The sequence below is a fragment of the Canis lupus genome, chromosome 32 (genome assembly GCF_011100685.1).
Source record: "Canis lupus familiaris isolate Mischka breed German Shepherd chromosome 32, alternate assembly UU_Cfam_GSD_1.0, whole genome shotgun sequence".
NCBI classification, from domain to species: Eukaryota; Metazoa; Chordata; class Mammalia; order Carnivora; family Canidae; genus Canis; species Canis lupus.
This window is the reverse complement of record NC_049253.1, coordinates 18,738,177-18,758,395: the sequence shown is the minus strand read 5'-3', so window position 1 is coordinate 18,758,395 and position 20,219 is coordinate 18,738,177. Positions and strand designations below refer to the sequence as shown.

The following is a 20,219-nucleotide window of genomic DNA, read 5'->3' as shown; positions in this document are numbered from 1 at the left end:
CTGAGTCAAAAATATCAACAATGACCCAAGTGAAATAAACCCTAAATGATTCTGAAGAGGTCAGAGACTAGAAAATAAAAGAAAAAGAAGAACAGAACAAAATTAAACAAAGGGATGACTAAAGGGAAAAGTCTATTTTAAAACAAAGTAATAAAAATAAAAAGCCAAAAACCAAATACAAAGAAGAAGAAAAAAAGTAAAGAAAAGAGAAAAAAAGGGGGGATGGTCGTGGTGAGGAAGTGGTAGTGGAGATAGAATGTAGCCTATCTGAAGGGTCCTAGAGGGTGATCCTCTTGGTTCTGAGGGTATTTTGTTCTGTATGTTAGATGATGCCCAATCCCAAATTTATATAAACCAGTAACAGTATATAAAGCCCCAACATTTCTATTTGTCCCTTTGTTGATGATGTTTGTTTGATTACTTGATTAAGGAGGCATCTGTTGAGCTTGTCAACTCTGAAGTTACTTTTCCTCCTTTGTGATTAATAAGAATTTGTGGGGAAATATTAAAATCATGTAAAAATTTTATTCTTTATCAAATGGGCAATTTATTCATTTATACTTTTATAGCAGTGAATGATTTATGAATCATTATTTCCTACTTTATTTAATGGGCTATAATCTATTACTCTTATTATTTTGGTTCTTTTTAGCAGAGACTGATTATTTATTTATTTATTTTTAAGATTTTATTTATTTATTCATGAGAGACACACACACAGAGAGAGAGAGAGAGAGAGAGAGAGAGAGAGGCAGAGACACAGGCAGAGGGAGAAGCAGGCTCCATGCAGGGAGCGTGACATGGGACTCGATCCTGGGTCTCCAGGATCAGGCCCTCGATTGGAGATGGCGCTAAACCGCTGAGCCACCCGGGCTGCCAGAGACTGATATTTAGAATCCAAAATCTGGCACTAGGTAAGATCCTTCTATTGGGATGATGCAGGTCTCAGCCTCACTCAGTGGATAGAGCTAGGGAATGTTTATATTTATAGACGCACATATACTTACAATTAAATGTATATTTATGTCTATATATTGAAAACCATAGCTCACACTGTTTTCTCCCATTTCATTCACCACCACAGGGTGTCTTTTCAGTGTTCCGCCTTTCCTTACTTGCGACTACATTTTCTGACAGAAATAAAATTGGCTTTGTTTATTCTTAACATATTTATTTGTTGGATCCAGTATACACAAAGAATCCCCATTGTTGTTCTTCCCCTCTTGTGTATGCATTTTCTTCTTATCATACATGGACTCCAACACCCCATATCAGTCTTCTCCTTCACTGGTATGATTTCCTCACCCAACTCAGGCTTGGACACCCCACATCTGCCCCCTTACCCTCTGGATCTCCTTCTCATACAGATAGGCTCTGACTACCATGTTGGCCTGCACTTCTGGAGGGATGCATACCTTACCTCCATTAGGCTCCGACTTTCCATGTTAAGCTGTCCTGCTGTGCAAGCACCCTCCTCAACATACTCAGGGGTTGACTCCCCTTGCCAGCTTGTCACTCTCTGGGCATGTCCTTCTCACTGTGCTCTGGTCATGACATCCCAGGTAGGCCCATTATTCTGCAGAGATATCATCATGCTGGGGCTCTGACATCCTACCTCGGGCATCTCCCTTGGGAGAGACATCTTTTTTACACCTACTGTCAGAGCTTGAGCAGGATGAAAAGGGAATCCCCTAAAGAAAAGGTGCCCTGTGTGGGTGGCAGCCTGAGTGGGGTGCATGCAGCATCAGGGTCTGATACTTAGCATCAAGTTGTCCCTCACATTGACTCCCTCCACACCCCATTTAGGTTTTGATGCTCTATTCTGAGCTGCACTGGCCCTCATGCCTGCACGGACTATTTCCTCACCTCTTCAAGCTTTGATGCCCTGCAGAGGTGGGTTCCCCTCACCTTCCCATGGACACTTTTCTTATACTGCCTGGTACTAACTACTGAGAATCTCTTAAAAAAAAAAAAAAAAAAAAAAACTAAGTAGGAAGACTTGCTCCTTCAGATATCAAATCTTAATACGGAGGGATCCTTGGGTGGCGCAGCGATTTGGCGCCTGCCTTTGGCCCAGGGCGTGATCCTGGAGACCCGGGATCGAATCCCACGTCGGGCTCCCGGTTCATGGAGCCTGCTTCTCCCTCTGCCTATATCTCTGCGTCTCTCTCTCTCTCTGTGTGACTATCATAAATAAATAAAAATAAAAAAAAAATCTTAATACGGAGTTATATTCAGTACGGTATAGAGGCAAGGGATAGACAAATAGACTAATATCATTTAATAATGTCAAGACATAAATACACTCACAGATGGATCCTTCATTTAAGATGATAGCATGCAGAGCAGAAGGAAAAGGGTGGACTTCAAAAAATGAAGCTTTTGTGTCCTGTTTAAGGAATTGTTGCCTTCTATAACGTCACAGAGATGTTTTCTGATGTTATTATCTAGAACCTGTATTGTTTTACCTTCACATTTATATGTCCAATCCCAAGAAACTGAATTTTTACGTGGCTATCCAGAAAAAAAAAAAAAAAAAAAGAAATATGAGCCTAAAACAGAAGTCTCAAGGAAGTTAGACTTCTTGCATAGTGGTTAGGCACCAACAGGGAGTATTCCAAGAGAAGTTAAAGTTGAAGCTGCAGCTTTCTTAAGGTCTAACCTCAGAAACTTTAGCATTCACTTGATCCAACATGTTCATCTGTGAGGAAGATTGTGGTGGGGATGATGCAAATTGTGAAGTAGAACCCTTGTTGCTTGAGAATGGAATAAAAAAGAAGTAGTCTTTTGGCCAGCTGATTGAAATTATAGGCCATCCATGTGAGATTTTGAAAGCAAGAGTTGAGGAGAAGGAGCTTCTGGCTCTGTTTCCTAAGGAAAGTAGGCATGGCCATGATGTTATTAGAGGATAGGTCTAGTAATAGGGCAGCAGCAGCATTTGCTAACTAATCTCCCCAGACCCCACCTCTGAGAAGCCACTAGGTTCTCACTGGACCTTATCCACACACAGTGAAAATGCTGTAGTCATTTTAGCTAACACAAATTCAATATTAAGGTATTTAAAACAATTTTTTTTAAAAGTGGATGTTAGGTCCATCGACACGTGCCTATTTCATTCATTTATTTATTCTACAGATAGTTATTGAATGCCATAGCAAAGACTGGCTAGATGCTGATCGAACTCATATTCTCTTGTTTCCAGTGATCACATTTTCTAGCATCACTTGGAATATGATGTGGCCAGTGATTGACTTCTGGCCAGTGTAATGGGCTAGAGTGAAGTGTATCACTCCCAGGGTTGGCCTGTTATTTCTCATGTACAAGGATGCTTATGTGTCAGCCTATCCTCAAGTGATGATCCCAAGAATCTATGAGGTGGTGGGGATAAAAGATGGATCCTGAATCTCTGATGTCTAAGAAGACAGGGCTTCCTTGGCTGACCAATAGCTGACTCTGACACAAGAGAGATAGAAACTTTTTTCTTAAGCCACTGAGTTTTGGGATTGTTATAGTAGTTAGCCATCCTTGATTAATATTAATGCAATGCCTATTCTGTACCAGCCCTCATTCTGGATACTTGGGACACAACAGCAAACAAACAAGAGACAAGCTTTCTGCTTTCACAGGACATGTTATAGAAGAGGAGGCAGACAATAAGCAGTAATCTTTTACATTCATATGGTGCTTTTTAGTTTACAAAGTATTTTCATAGGCACCAACTCATTTGATTTTCATATTTTACAGATGAAGAAACAAAGCTCAAAGATTTTCCTTATTTTGCACAAGACAAAGTTAGAAACTAGATACATGGAGCTCAGTTTTCTGACTCCCAACACATTGTTCATACCATGTTTTTTCTAATACAAGGATATGACAGGGCAAAGAAGAGTCCTTGTCAGAAAACTCCATTATTCTATTTTTTTTTAAACAGCATATTATGTGGAAGTCTAAGAATCTTTATGGCCATACTGATTGTAAGAGCACAATGTAGAAGACAAAGTAAATGTCTATCAGCAGAAGAATGCGTATATTGTGGCATCTTCAGAGAACAGAACACTATATTATAGGAAATATAAACAACCTCAAGCAGTAAGTGTCAACAAAGATGGATGTCACAATCATAATGAAGAATGAAGGTAAGATAAGACTACAAACAATATAAAGCCACTATAAAATTTGGAGATAATCATGGGAACAATAAAACCAACTTTAGGATAATGACTCCCCTCAGGAGAGAGGGAGCTACCTGGGGAGGGATACACTGAGCACTTCAACTATATTGGCCATATTCCATTTCTGAAGATGGGTGATAGGTACAATGTTGTTCTGGATTTTCTTCCATTTGCCCCTGTGGATATGCTCCACCCTTCTCAATCCAGCCCTCTGCCCTGAGGGGATTACTCAGGGTCCACTTGTAGATCCATGGGCTTCTTATCCTATTAGCTTTTAAAGGATTGGAAGGAAGGAGGGAAGAGAATGAGGTCTTAGATTCCTGACTTTAGGGTTGCTTTGGGTTGGTTAGGTCTCTTAGGCAACGATCACAGCTCCTGTCAGAGGCCCTCTCCTCCCAGCTTACTCTAAGTTTTGGTATTTGCCTGGGTCCCCTCACTCCTTCAAGCCATTTCTTTCAATGGAAATCTTCCCCATTGTTAACTGTCTATTGCAAAGTTACTGCATTTCTGTCATTTTTCTGACACTGACTTGCCTTGGTACATAGTCCCTTTATGAAATCCTTCACTCTTCCCAAATTATCCAGCTTGAGAATGTCATCTGCTTCTTCCTGGGTTCTAACTAATACACTAGGTATTCTCTCTTTCTTTCTCGAAACACACATACATGATTTTTTTTTTGTATATCTGAAATAATTCATATTTACCAAAAACTTAAGGAAAAACATTTAGTGAGCACAACATTTAGTAAGCATTGTGATTGTGGTAACGATTGGGAATAGCGAGAAAAATAAGATATAAACCTTCAGGTCACAAGAAACCTTCATGTCACAGTCTAGTAAGAAAGACAGATGAAAATTATAGGCAATGAAGTATAGTGGTTTAGAGCAAGGGATTTATAGTCAGACTTTCAGACTTTCAGACTTGAGCTCAAGTCCAGGCTAAGCCACTTACTGGGTCATTCTGAAGATTAAAAGTGACCCCATTAGCATCTATACTTACTTACTATATGCTGAGCATAAATAGATGGATGCTGTGATCTCTTCGTGCTTAGCATAAATTAAGTCTTCAGTAAATACTACTTAAAATTATTGTCAATTGCAATAATAGCACTTTATGCCTGGCTTAGAGGTAGCACTGAGAAGGTACTGATTAGCTAGAACTGAAGTCACTGAAGTTTAATGGGTGAAGTGATGTCTGAGCTGGATCTTGAAGAAATAGCAACTTTACCAAGAAATTAAGTAGGGAAAGGCGAAAAAAAAAAAAAAAAAAAAAAGGTAGGGAAAGGCAGTTGAGGCAGAGAGAACAGCATGTATAAGAACATGGAAGAATGAAATAGCATTGTGTGTTTAGGGAAACAAGAGTGGTTTGTTATTGCTGAAGGGTCAAGGCCATGGCATGAAAAGTAATGAGAGATGAGACCAATGAGTTAGGCAAGGGGTATACACAAAGGTTTGGGCTTGATCCTGCAGGTCATGAGCATCTAGAAAGAACTTACAAAACCTTCTTTTATACTGAAATAATTTCAAACTTAGAGAAAAGTTACAAGAATTGTAAAAAGAAGGCTGGTATACCCAGGTTCCCTAACTGCTAACATTCTACCACAAATGTCTTATTTACTTTCTCTGTCTTTCAGAATATTCATATATAATTATATATTCATATATATGCTGAACCAATACTGTAACTACAATATAACTGTCAAAATCAGGAAATTCTTAAGGATACAGTACTATCTTTGTATTTCCTTTATGGCAAGACCATTTTTTTCTTTTTATCCAAAATCCAGCCCAGGTTTAGGCATTCCATTTAGTTGTCATGTCTCTTTAGTCTCTCAATCTGGGAGACTTCTTTAAATCTTCCTCTTTGGGATACTGACATTTTGAAGAGCACAGATAATTTATATTGTAGATTGTTTTCTGTTTGGGTTCGACTGATGTTTCCTAATAGAATCAATTATGCATTTCTGCCAAGAACATCACAGAAGATATATTGTGTTCTCATTGTTTCATATCAGAAGGTGCACAAAGTCAATTTGTCTTATTACTGGTGATTTTAACTTTGATAACACAGTTAAGAGAGTATCTGAAAGGTTTCTCATTGTGAAGTTCTTCTTTTTTATTATTTTTTAAAGATTTATTTATTTTAGAGAGAGGAAGAAAGGGCATGTATGCATGCACACGTGAGTGGAGGGAGGGGCAAAGGGCAAAGGAGAGAGAGAATCTCAAGGAGACTCCCTGCTGAGCATGGAGTCTGATGCAGGGCTCCATCCCATGACCTGAGCCAAAATCAAGAGTCAGAAGCTCAACTGACTGAGCCATCCAGGCACCCCTATTTTGTCTTTTTAAGTAATAAATATTTTGTAGGGAGTTCAATTGAGATGATGGAAATATCCTGTTCCTTAAGAACCTTTCACTTAGTCAAAGTGTCCATTTATTTTAGCATCTGTTGATGATTCTGGCCAGAATAAATCACTGCTATAATGATTGCTGTATGGTGATTTTCTAGCTCTGTTATTCTTTCCATTATTTATTTTTTCTAGTTTTATTTTAATTTCTTAATTGAAGTATAGTTGACACACAATGTTACATTAGTTTCAGATGTACAACATAGTGATTTGACAACTCTATACATTATATTATGCTCATTACAAGCATAGCTACCATCTGTCACCATACAAAGCTATTTCAATACCTTTGTCTATATTCCCTATGCTGTACTTTGATCCCAATGACTTTATCCCATTGTATAACTGGAAGGCTGTACTTACCACTCCCTTTCATCCATTTTGCCCCTTCCCTCCAATATCCCCTTTGGCAACCATCAGTTTGTTCTTTCTATTCCTGCATTTTATTTTTTCATTTGTTTTGTTTTCTAGAGTACACATATAAAATGATCACACAGTATTAATCTTTCTTTGACTTATTTCACTTACCATAATATCTTATAGGTCCATCTATATTGTTACAAATGGTAAGATCTCACCCTTTTTGTGGCTAATATTCCATTGCATATACATATACCACCTCTCCTTTATCCATTCATCTATCCATGAACACTTGGATTGCTTCCATATTTTGGCTACTGTGAAGTAATGCTGCAATAAACATAGAGGTGAATATATCCTTTCAAATTAGTGTTTTTGTTTTCTTTGGATAAATACTCAGTAGTGGAATTACTGGTATGTATGGTATTTATCTTTTTAATTTTTTGAGGAACCCCCATACAGGTTTTCACCATGGCTGTATCAATTTGCATTCCCACCAACGGTGTATGAGGGCTCCTTTTACCCTGCATCTGTGCCAATACCTTTGTTTTTTTATTTTAGCCGTTCAGACAGGTGTGAGTGATATCTCATTGTGGTTTTGATTTGCATTCCCCTGATTAGTCATGTTGAGCTTCTTATGTGTCTGTTGGCCATCTGTACATCTCTTTGGAAAAATGTCTACTTCAGATTCTCTGCCCATTTTTTTTAATTTTTTTTTTTTTTTTTTTTGGTGTTGAGTTGTATAAATTCTTTCTATATTTTGGGTATTAACTCCTTATCAGATGTATCACTTGCAAATATCTTCTCTTATTCAGTAAGTTGCCTTTCTATTTTGTTGATAGTTTCCTTTGGTGTGCAAAAAACGTTTTATGTAGGTTTAGTCCCAATACTTTACTTTTGTTTTTGTTTCTCTTGCCTGAGGAGATATATCCATAAATATGTTGCTACAGCTGATATCCAAGAGATTACTGCTTATATTTTCTTTTAATTTTATAGTTTCAGGACTCACGTTTTGGTCTTTAATCCATATTGTGTTTATTTTTGTGTATGGTGTAAGAAAGTGGTCCAATTTCATTCTTTTGCATGTAGCTGTCCAGTTTTCCCAACATTTATTGAAGAGACTGTTTTTTCCCCATTGTATATTCTTGCCTTTTTTGTCATAGATTAATTAACCATACAGGTATGGATTTGTTTCTAGACTTTCTATCCTGTTCCCAATGACATATGTGTCTATTTTTGTGCCAGTATTATATACCAGTTTTGATTGTTATAGCTTTGTAATGTATCTTGAAATCTGGGATTGTGGTATCTCCAGTTCTTTCTTGATTGCATTGACTCTTCAAAGTTTTTTGTGGCTGTATATAAATTTTAGGATTATTTGTTTTAATTCTGTGAACAATGCTACTGGTATTTTGATTGGTATTGCATTGAATTTATAGATTGCTTTGGGTAGTATGAACATTTTAGTGATGTTAATTCTTTCAATCCATGAGCATGGAATATCTTTCCATTTGTTTGTGTCCTCTTCAATTTCTTTCAGTCTTAAAGTTTCAGAGTATAGGTCTTTCCACCTTCTTGGTTAAGTTTACTCCTAGGTATTTTATTCTTTTTGGTGCAATTGTAAATGAGATTATTTTCTTAATTTCTCTTTCTGCTACTTTGTTATTAGTGTATAGAAGTGTACAGATTTCTGTAATTAATTTTGTAGTTTGTAATTTTACTGAATGCATTTATCAGTTCTAATAGATCGTTGGTAGTCTTCGGGATTTCCTATATATAGTATCATGTCATCTGCAAATAGTGAAAGTTTTACTTCTTCCTTTCCAATTTGGATGCTTTTTATGTCTTTTTCTTGTCTGATTGGACTTCTAGTACTATGTTGAACAAAAGTGATGATCATGGACATCCTTGTCTTGTTCCTCATCTTAGAATAAAAGCTCTCAGATTTTTTCCAATTTCTAAGTTGACAGTCTGTTGTAAAGAAGTGCTTACTTTTCCCATTCATTTGCTTGTTTATTTAATGTATTTTTATCAGTTAGGACTCATGGAATACTATTTTTTTCAGTTGGTTATCATCTCATACTATCATTATTTATTCTGGTGTTCAAATTGTATTCAGTTTGGCCAGTGGGAGATGCCTCAACTTGGCTACTGTGTCCTTCCTCTAGTCTCCATAATTTTTGTGCTCTACCTTATGTTCTGGTACAATGAGACTTTCCAGACTTGTACTTTCCCTGCTCTGCTTCTGGAATGAGCCAGCTCTCCAAGGAGATCTGATTCCTTTTAGTAGAGAATAGTATTTGGTACAGAATAGTATTTCAAGATCTGAAAATTAAGCATGCTTATTGCCTCTAAGTATCCTTAGTGGTCAGAACTTCATATACCTACATATACACATGTCCATATTATATCTATCTATTAATCAAAACCTTGAGTTCACGTCAATATTTCTTTTTCTTTGTAAAGATTTTATTTATTTATTCATAGGAGAAACACAGGGAGAGAGGCAGAGATACAGACAGAGGGAGAAGCAGGCTCCATGCAGGGAGCCCGATGCAGGACTCGATCCCCAGACCAGGATCACGCCCTGAGCCAAAGGCAGGCACTCAACTGCTGAGCCACCCAGGCGTCCCACACATCAATATTTCTAATTTCAATACACCACCACATGATTCACCCTAGCCTTCAACTTTTATATATATATATATATTTTTTTTTAATTTTATTTATTTATTCATGAGAGACACAGGGAGGCAGAGAGAGAGGCAGAGGCAGAAGCAGGCTCTCTGAAGAGAGCCTGATTCAGGACTTTATCCCAGGACCGTGGGATCATGCCCTGAGCCAAAGGCAGAGGCTCAACCACTGAGCCATCCAGGTGCCCCTCATTTCCCTTTTATGTACCAAATCCCCTATTTCTTTGACTGTGTTCTTAGCTTTGGCCTTCGTGGTCCACAGATCTCCTTAGTCCTGACTATTTACTTGCCAGCAACTCTGCAGGCTCTGGCCAACTTTTGACCCTGGCTCCAGCTCTCCAAGCCCCATATTAGTGAAGGATTTTAAGCAGTGGAAAGCCATGATCAGATTTATCTCGGAGAACAATCAGCTTGATGGCAGGGTAGATTCAATGGATTAAAGGCAGTTAAGAAGCTACTGTAATAGTCTATGCAAAGGCTTAAAATGGCCTAAACTAAAGCTGCAGCCATAAGAATAGACAAAACACATTAAAAAAATATTTAGAGGCTAAAATCTACAGCACAAGTGATTCATTTGATGTGGGGGGATGAGGAAGAGAAAGGGCCTAATTTTTAATTTGGGAGACAAGAGTAGATAAGGATGTCACTAAGCCAGACAAAGAATTTAGGAGAAAAAGCAGATTTAAAGGGCAAAAGTGGCTAAATAGAAGATTAATTGGTCCTTTTGGCCAAGTTGGATTTGAAATGTCCATGGACACTGGAAATATAGTAGCTAGTTGGAGAGATGGCTTTGGACTTAGACATAATCTCAAAAGTGCTTCTCTTTCTGCAGAAGTCCCAGGAAACAAGTACAAAAGGATTTTTTTTTTCTTTACAGTTGAGTGATATTTAAAGATTATTTGAGAAAGAGAGAGAGAGAAAGAGGGAGAATGACCAGGAGGAGGGGTAGAGGGAAGCTGACTCCCCACTTAGCAGGGAGCCTGGACGTTGGGTCGTGGGATCATGACCTGAGTGGAAGGCAGATGCTTTACCAACTGAGCCACCTAGGTGCCCCAAAAAGATTCCTTATAAATGCCAAATTCTCACTGAGATTCTAAAGTCCCTTCTTCCTTCTGGAAGTGGGTTGGCTGAACTTTGCCCACAGGAATTAAAACAAGAATAAATGTCCAATGGGGACTTTGAGTTAAAATCTCAGAAGGAAGAGAAGAATAAAACAGGGACTCTGACATAATTTTGTAAAAATCTCCTATTTTGTCACTTTTTTATGGTTAAACAAAAGAGATCTGGATAATTATTTTAAGAATAGCTAGAAAGGTGGTCTTAGGGAGTTTATGTCACTCAACAGCTTGTTTTGTGGGGGGTGCGGAGGACCAAGGAAGGAGAAGCCAATGACAAGGCTAAGTATCACTTATGGGATTCCTAAGCACTTCATAAAATCTTTCCAATGTGAGCATCGCAAAACTCTATGGGTAGGTTACTCTAGCCTGCATTTTGTAGATATGGAAAGTAAGCTTAAATAAGTGGCTCATGGAGGGGCAGCCTGGGTGGCTGCGCCGCCTTCAGCCCAGGGTGTGATCCTGGAGACCCGGGATCCAGTCCCACGTCGGGCTCCCTGCTTGGAGCCTGCTTCTCCCTCTGCCTGTGTCTCTGCCTCTCTCTCTCTCTCTGTGTATGTGTGTGTGTCTCATGAATAAATAAAATATTAAAAAAAAATAAGTGGCTCATGGAAACATGATTAAGGAAGGAGAGTTGGAGGTAGAGGTTTCAGCCCAGGTCTGCCTATCTTAATGCAACATCAGTGCTCTTAATTGCCCCACAGCATTGCTTTTCCAAAGGTGGAAGGACAGAGCAGCTTCCAGAGCAGATAGCCAGCAAAAGCAGGAGTCTCCTGCTTTTCCAGTCTTTCCTAGCCTGAGAAGAACCCTGGGGTCTTTTCGACTAGAATTTTCAATAATTCCTGTTCCTCTATTTGTTTAGCTTAATCTGAACACAACCTATCAGGGGACAACAAACTGGAATTCCTCCAGATTGGATGGAAAAAGATTGCAAGGGAGCTAAACATACTACAAGATATAAGGGGATGCAGTTAAGACTGACAAACCATAAGACATGACAATCTCAAACAGATATAGAGCTGTCAGGTAGAAAAGGAATAGTACTTTGTGTTTTTCCTAAATCTAAGATGAATCCATGGCATAATCTTATGTGAAAATGTAGAATAAAAAGTTTTATCAATAACTGCAAATATGTGAACACTGAATATGCCTATGGATAAGGACTGATGGTAACCATGGCAAATGAAGCATTGATGTGTTTAGGTAATTGTAATGTGGTCAATTTGTCTTGATTTTTTCTTTTTTAAGTACTATTCTGAAAAAAAGAAAAATGGACAAATAATAGCAAACACATAGGGGAAAACATACAAATGTTAATAATTAGAGAAAAATGTTCAGCCTTATTATCAAAAAGATACAATTTTCCATTTATCAAAATGACAAGTATCAAAAATAGGTAATAACCAGCACTAGTAAAGTCTCAGGAAATAATATGTCAGACTAGTTCTGACCAGATTATAAATTTGTATATGCTTTTTAAAGGAAAATTTGACAAATTTTTTACTTTGATGAAGTAATTCCATTTTTAAGAATATATCTTCCGGAGACCTGGGTGGCCAATAGGTTAAGCATCTCACTCTTGGTCTCAGCTTAGGCCTTGGTCTGGGGTTGTGAGTTTGAGTTCCATGTTGGGTTCCATGTTCCATATGGAGCCTACTTTAAAAAATATATATATATTTATATATATATATATATGCCAAGTAAATAAGGATGTACACAAAGTTCTAGCTAAAAGGGTATTCACTGAAGCCTTGCTTATAATATATAACAATTATAAATAACTTAAGTGTTTATTATTAGTGAACTTGGTCCAGCAAATTATCCGTACAGTAGAATATTATGCAGACATTAAAATTATGTGGTACATTTTATTATAATTAAGTCAAAATTTTAATGATTTAATAATTAAATCAATAATAAATTAAATTATACTGTATTTAATGACAGTAAAGGAAGTTCACGATGCAATAACTGAAGAAAGCATGTAAAGATTCTGCCTGGAATGGTCCAGTTTTTGTTAAAAAAATATTTTATATACACATATGTATCATATAACGCACATGCATCTATACACATATATATTTAGTAGTTGAGTTCTTCTTGCTTAGGTGTAACTTTTAAAAATGTATTTGAGGGGGCAGCCCGGGTGGCTCAGTGGTTTAGTGCCGCCTTCAGCCCAGGGCCTGATCCTGGAGACCTGGGATTGAGTCCCCCCATCAGGCTCCCTGCATGGAGCCTGCTTCTCCCTCTGCCTGTGTCTCTGCCTCTCTTTCTCTCTCTCTCTCTTTATGTCTCTCATGCATAAATAAATAAATTCTTTACAAAAAAATGTATTTGAGGGAAAAAATGTATTTGAGGTCACCTGGGTGGCTCAGTCCATTATGCAACTGCCTTCCACTCAGGTCAGGATCCCAGGGTCCTAGGATTGAGCCCTGTATCCCTGCTCCTCTCTCCCCCTCTCCCTCTGTCCCCACCCCCTCTGCTCTTTTCTTCCTTTGTCTCAAATATATAAATAAAATCTTTAAAAAAATGTATTTGATTTTATTACATTACTTATCTGTATTGCTTAGACAGCAAAACTTATTGAAAAGAGTCTTTCTCCTCTATCAAATACGTAAGATCAAAAAAAAAATTACGGATTAGATTAACACGGAGTTCACAACACTTAGCTGATGATCAGCAAGTATTGGTTCCTCTCCCTTCCCTGGTGGCAGGAGGTATTCGAGCACAAGTTAGAAAATGGCAGATCTGGGATTTAGTTGAAGAGATTTAGGCAACAAGTTGCATCAGATGACCTCTAAAGCTCCTTTCAACCCTGATGTTTCACGGTTAACAGAATTCTCCCCTATTCACCTTTCGAACAATCAGCTCGGATAATAGAGAAGATGATTGCTTTTTTTTTTTTTTTTTTAAATATCCAGTAGTTGTTGTGTTACTAGCATTGTACATCGTGAGTGGGGGAGGTAGTGTGAGAAAACATCAGGCACGGGGGGGGGGGGGGGGGGGTGCTGATGCAAATCTCAGCCCAGCTCCTCCTGACAGCTCTCGGGCTCCCCTTTTTGTGAATGACTGAGTGGTGGTCCTTAGGCCTCAGAGCCGACACTACCCGAGAGAAACACAACTTTGAAAAGGGAATCACTTTCCTCTTCCAAGGAGCTGCCGGGTGGACCAACGCAGAGGAGCGAGGTGTCCTTTGCAGCTGCTCGCGGGTCGGGGGGACATTGAGGACCCTGCGATCCCAAGGCGCGGCCGCGCGCTGTCTAGGTACGGAGAGCGCGGGACGTGGGGGCCCCTCCCCGGGGGCCGCACCTGGCCTCGCCCTCCCGGCGCCGGGAGGTTCCGCTCGCCCGGGACGCGCGCGAGTCCGCGTGGAGCCGGTGGAGGCGCCCGCCCGGCTGCCTCTCAGCCCCCACGTGCGCGCCGCGCGCGGGGAGGCGGGGCCGCGGGCGGGGGCGGGGCGAGGGGCGGGGCGAGGGGCGGGGCGAGGGGCGGGGCGGGGGCGCCAGTTGCGCGCGCGGGGCGGGGGCGGGGCGCGCAGCGTGGTCCGGGCCGGTCGGGCGCTCCTCCTGCTTCCGCGCCCAGGCCCGGCGGGCCGAGCTCCTCCCCCGCCTCGGCCTCCGTCCCCTCCTCTGCCCTCCCTCCTCCCCCTCCTCCTCTTCCTCGGTGAGGCGCTCCTCCAGCAGCCAGGCAGCATGGCGGCCGTGGAGACGCGGGTGTGCGAGACGGACGGCTGCAGCAGCGAGGCCAAGCTCCAGTGTCCTACCTGCATCAAGCTGGGCATCCAGGGCTCGTACTTCTGCTCCCAGGTAGACGCCCGCTGCTCCGCGGCGCCGCCGCCGGCGGACGTCCTCCCCTTGCCGCCTGCCCTCGCGGCCGGCCGGGGCGCGCTCCTCCTCTTCCCCCTCCCCGGCCCGCCGGCCGCGCTTCCTCCCCCCGCCCCCAGCCGCAGCGCCGCCGCCCCCTCCCGCCTGCGGCGCTCTCGGGCCCCTCGGACGCGGGCGCGGTCTGCAGCGGCCATGTGGGCGGGGGGCGGAAGCCGACGCGGCCGGGGCAGCCCCGCGCCGAGGGGCGGGCTCCCGCCGCGCATCTTCTGCCCTCGCTGCGGCCGGAAGGTGTGCGGGCTGCCCCGGACAGGTGGGGGCGCCCGGGGCGGGCGGGGGCAGCCCAGCCGTGCGGGGCGCTGCGCGGCCGGCTCGTCCCTCGGGTCCCGGCGGGAGGCGGCGTCGGAGGAGACCCCTGCCCCGGGGTCGCCGACAGGAGAGCCCACTCCCGCCCCACCTCTCCCTGTGTTTCACTACCTCTCTTTGACACTAAGCACCTTCGGGTGTGGGCATGAATGGGGGTCTGTAATCCAGTCTTTTGCGGTGGCCTCCAGAATTATTAATCTGGAAAGCCGTGAGTTAGTGCTGTGAGCCACCGTTCTCATTTACTGAATTTCCCACCGAGTGAAAAAAGTCCGTTCCATTAAGCTTTATGCTTCAAGGCCGCCGTGTATTCTAACAAGTTTTGTGCAGTGGAGCAAACCCAGCGTTGAATAGTGTCCTGACTGAGACGTGTGCTCGTGTTGATGTTTACTGAAAAGTACTGGAGTTCCGGTTGCATTTGGGCACGCAAGAGTGTTGGCAGAGCAGCAGGGGTATGACTCTCAGTTACAGTCCAGGTTTGGTGAAGAGAGACACATGAAAAGTTCAAGTATTAAATTAGTAGCATCCTGTGGGGAGAAGAGCGTGAACAAAGAGTCTGAAGGCCTGGTCAGGGCCCTGCCCTTGCCAAGTACTGTGCAGGCTTCCCTAACCTTTTCTGAGCTCCAATCCTACCACTGTGCAGAGGGGAAGATAATACTTTTACTGACATATTTCTTCACAGGTTGTTCTGGAGCTCAGATTATCCAGTGAATGTGAAATGCTGGTAAAACCTGAAGCACTTTTTTTTTTAAATTTTTATTTATTTATTTATTTTTAAAGTTTTTTTTTTAATTTATTCATGAGAGACATAGAGAGAGAGGCAGAGACACAGGCAGAGGGAGAAGCAGGCTCCATGCACCGGGAGCCCGATGTGGGACTCCGTCCCGGGACTCCAGGATCACACCCTGGGCCAAAGGCAGGCGCCAAACCGCTGAGCCACCAGGGATTCCCCCCACTTTTTTTTTTTTTTTTTAAAGGCTGTCAGTACAATGCAACACTACCATATAAAAATATGAATGGATGGAGTGAAAACAAATACATGAGAACAATAAATACAGTAACAGGAATATTTTAAATATAAAATCTATAAACATAAAGACCTACGCAAAATACACAAATCAATCCTTCAGGTCACACCACTTGTAGTAAGCCATGATCAGAGATCCTAGCTGTGTTGTATACCTCTTGTTTTTAGATAGGGTACGATCCTTGACCTTGTTAGTATCATTTGGAAAAAGTTGCACATGAGGAGTGTTGTCTTTCTAAAAATAGGATTGGGACTACTCAGCATGTTAAACCTGGTATGAGTCTGTTTCTTTGAAATAATTTTCTAATTTGTTGAAGCCCGTGTGGGACCTGTATTTAAAACAAACCCAATAATTTGCTTTTGGAAATTGTGTATCATCTGAGTAGAATAATGTGGTTTAAGTTCAGTTTAAAATTAGGTTGCCTTTTGTAATGCTAGATGAGTTAATGTATACAGACACTTGTTGAGATTTTAAAAAGGTGCTGTGAAACCACAATCATCAGGCAAAGGTGATGTCCTCTTAGGCACGGTATTATTCAGTAGAAAGAACACTGTCTCATGAGGGTTTGTGGAAAAATGCCAACACATTTGTGAAAACATGACACTAGGGCTTCTCCCTGCCACTTTTCTGATCATCTTCACTAGGAGAGGTCGGTCTTCTCTCTGCCTGCTTTTCTGGCCCCCAGCTTGGCTGTCTGGCCAGCTTGTGTGGGAACAATCTGAGAACAAAACTACAAGAGGCCATAACAGGTAAGCCTTTCCAAGTTACTTTCTCACACCACCTTCCAGATTTCCTTTAGATATATTTTTTAAAAGATTTTATTTATTTATTCATGAGAGAGAGAGAGAGAGAGAGAGAGAGGGAGGCAGAGACACAGGAGGAGGGAGAAGCAGGCTCCATGCAGGGATCCCGACGTGGGACTCGATCCCGGGACCCCGGGATCACGACCTGAGCCGAAGGTAGACACTCAACCGCTGAGCCATCCAGGCATCCCTCCTTTAGAATATTTTATACAATCTGTAATTATCTCATTTACTTTCTTATTTATCTGTTTTTTAACCAGAAGGTAAGCTTCATGAATACCTTATCTTGTTAACTGCCCTTATTTCTCAACACAATGTTATGCATGTAGTAGGTGGACAGTAAATGTTTGAATCAGTGATAAGTGTATCACCAGGCTAAATAGACAAGTACATGCTGCATATTAATCATGACCCCTACCATTTACTAATTGTATGACTTAGGGCAAATAACTTGGATACTCTGCTTAATGTTCTATTCTTCTAAAATGGGGCCATTGGTAGTGCAGGGTTTTGGTGAAGACTAAATTCTAACTGTATGTAAAATATTCTGCACATTAGTAAATTTAATCGTTAGGTTGTTTTTTTTTTTTTTAAACATTTTTTAAAAAAGATTTGTTTAGAAAATGTATGGCTTGGGAGAGGAGTACAGAGGGAGAGGGAGAGAATCTCAAGCAGACTCCTGAGCTGGGAGCCCATCACCAGGCCCAATCTCACAACCCTGAGATCACAACCTGAGCCAAAATCAAGAGTTGGATGCCCAACCCACTGAGCCACGCTGGTGCCTCTCAATGTTAAGTCTTTTTATTGTTATACTGTGTTTTATACTTAAGGTAAAAATATTTTTTTATCTAAGATGCATAATTTATTTTCTAAGTTTTTAAGTATTCTATACCTGATTTGGGGCTCTAACTCACAACCCTGAGATCAAGAGTTGCATGCTCTTCTGACTGAGCCAGCCAGGCACCCCTGAGGTGTTTAACTTTAAGAAAAGTTTTGGTCCTTTAAATGAGTGATATCTGTTTTACTTGAAAATCGAACTTTTCTGATGTTTGATGGTATTTCCTTATAGAAGCGTCCATTCTTAATAGTAGTTTACTAAGTTGTTTTTTTTTTTTTTAAGAGTTTATTCATGACAGACACAGAGAGGTAGAGACATAGGCAGATGGAGAAGCAGGCTCACTGTGGGGAGCCTGATGCAGGACTTGATCCCAGGACCCTGGGATCATGACTTGAGCCAAAGGCAGATGCTCAACTACTGAGCCACCCAGGCATCCCGGTAGTTTACTAATTTTAATAGTGGTGTGGTAGTTTACTCCTAGTTCCTAGGGGTCCATAAGAATATTTTGAAGATGAAGACTGTGCTTTACATATTTTGATTTTCTCTACCTTGTGCACTGTAGGCTCTTAGTTTATTAACTTAAAAGAGGTTGATGGGCCTGAGAAGGAGAGCAAAGAGCATTCAAGCATTCATCTGCTCAAGACAGATGCTATGTTACAGGATCAGCTGAGAAGGACTTGAGTGATTTGTAACCATTAAAAAGATAAAAGAACTTAGAAGAGTGGAAGTGTGAGTGGAAGGAGATTGGGTTTATAGTCTGACCTGGGGTTAAATTTTTGCTACCATGTCCTCGGCCAACTTCTCTCCTACATTTGTAGTAGAGGGCTAATGGTGTATCCTCCTCATGGAATTGAGGGGGAAGTGAAAAAGAGAGCATGCAAAGTACTTAGCACAGTGTTCAGTGAGTGGTTTTATGTTATTTATTTTAAAAGATTTTATTTATTTATTCATGAGAGACACAGGGATAGGCAGAGGGAGAAGCAGGCTCCCCACAGGGAGTCTAATGCAGAACTCGATCCCAGGATCCCAGGATCATGACCTGATATGAACACACATGTATATACACACGTATTTTGCTTCACTTGCTTTATTGTGCCTTACAGATACTGTGTTTCTTTACAAGTTGAAGGTTTGTGGCAATCCTATGTCAAGCAAGTGTCTTAGCCCCATTTTTCTAATAGCATTTGCGTTCTTTTGTCTCCATGTCACATTTTAGTAATTCTCACAGTATTTAGAACTTTTTCATCATTATTTTTTAAGTTTTTTAGACTTAGTATAGTTGACACAATGTTTCATTAGTTTCAGGTGTTTAACATAGTGATTCAGCATCTCTCTGCTTTAGGCTATGCTCACCATGAGTGTAACTACTATCTGTCACCATACAACACTATTAGAGTATCTTTGACTATTATTTCCTATATAGTACCTTTTATTCTTGTGACTTAATTATCTGTAACTGAGAGCCAATATCTCCCACTCCCCTTCACCCATTTTGCCTATCCCCCCCCATTCTTCCCATCTGTTTATGAAAATTTTGAACAAATTCTTGGAGTAGATTCTTTGAAAGAAGCAGTGGCAAGGAAAGATGATCAATTGGGTCTCAGGAAGAGAGGGAGTAGCTGGGCATCTTGTGGGTTGGAATTGGAAACCGAGGAAGGAATTGCCCTTCCAACATATAGCATCTTTGAAATGTGATCCTGCCCTCTTAAACTCTTTGTCCTTCTGTAACAAAGTTCCTGATAAGGCGGCATATTTCTGGAACTTATTTTCATCATTGATGGAGATATTACCATATTATACTTTATAGGGATTATCTTTAAATTCTTGCATCATGTCAGAGATATTGCTGTGAGTTAGGTGATTGGGTACAACTATCCTAGCTTCTTATAAAGCTCATTGATCTTATAAAGATCATTGTTGGTTTGAGGGCATTGTGGTGGTCAGCAAAGATCTCTTTTTATTGACAAGCTTATATTACAAACACTTACGTTGTAGTTTTGGCATGAGTTATACTTATATTCCAGTAGAACTTGTAAAAAGCAAGGGTCACTTGGTTGGTAGATAAGCAAAAGTTGAACAAATCTTTAACTTAGTTTAGTGTTTTTTTTTTTTTTTTTTTTTTTTAAGAGATTGAAGGGCTGGTGGAAGTAGGTGTGATCTTATAGTCATACAGTTAGCATATAGAAGTTTTAATCACTTTTTTTTTCTGGCGTATCTTTTTCAGGTTTGGCATACAAAATTTTTAGTTTGGTTTTAAAAGTTTGGTAGAGAAGACGTGACAGACACATTAAGTGCATACACCCAGTTAGTAGGTATACTGTAGGCAGGCATACTCTGTAAACATTGTGAATCTCTACAGATCAAAGTTATAATGTAATGGGAGTATAAATATAATTATTACCCTTTCTGCTTGATCCTGAATGTCTCCTGACCTCACTGTTTTAACATGAAGCATTTGCTTATTCATGCTTGGGCAGGTAGTACTCCCAGCTCAACAAGTAGGTCTTTTTATTTCAGTTTCTTTGATTGGTATCAGTCTTGTGTCTGGCTTTGAATAAAGAGCAATTCAACACGTTCTGTAAGCTAGGTCTTCTTTTCTCAATGTGTTTGGCAACTATAGTT

General features: G+C 40.8%; 2 protein-coding genes across 3 annotated transcripts in view; one reads left to right on the top strand and one right to left on the bottom strand.

Moving 5' to 3' along the window:
• EIF4E (eukaryotic translation initiation factor 4E) overlaps positions 1–14,645 on the bottom strand; it is a 109,175-nt gene extending 94,530 nt beyond the window's left edge. The window contains exon 1 of one of the 2 annotated variants that reach the window (XM_038582067.1): positions 14,508–14,645. In XM_038582067.1, coding sequence (XP_038437995.1) covers positions 14,508–14,525 — 18 coding nt within the window. In that variant the 5' untranslated portion in view covers positions 14,526–14,645. The remainder of the gene's footprint in view (positions 1–14,507) is intronic. The other variant, XM_038582065.1, reaches the window with a different exon arrangement.
• Positions 14,356–20,219, top strand: part of METAP1 (methionyl aminopeptidase 1) — a 68,103-nt gene continuing 62,239 nt past the window's right edge. The window contains exon 1 of the mRNA XM_038582059.1: positions 14,356–14,550. Within this exon, the coding sequence (XP_038437987.1) occupies positions 14,437–14,550 (114 nt within the window). The 5' untranslated portion in view covers positions 14,356–14,436. The remainder of the gene's footprint in view (positions 14,551–20,219) is intronic.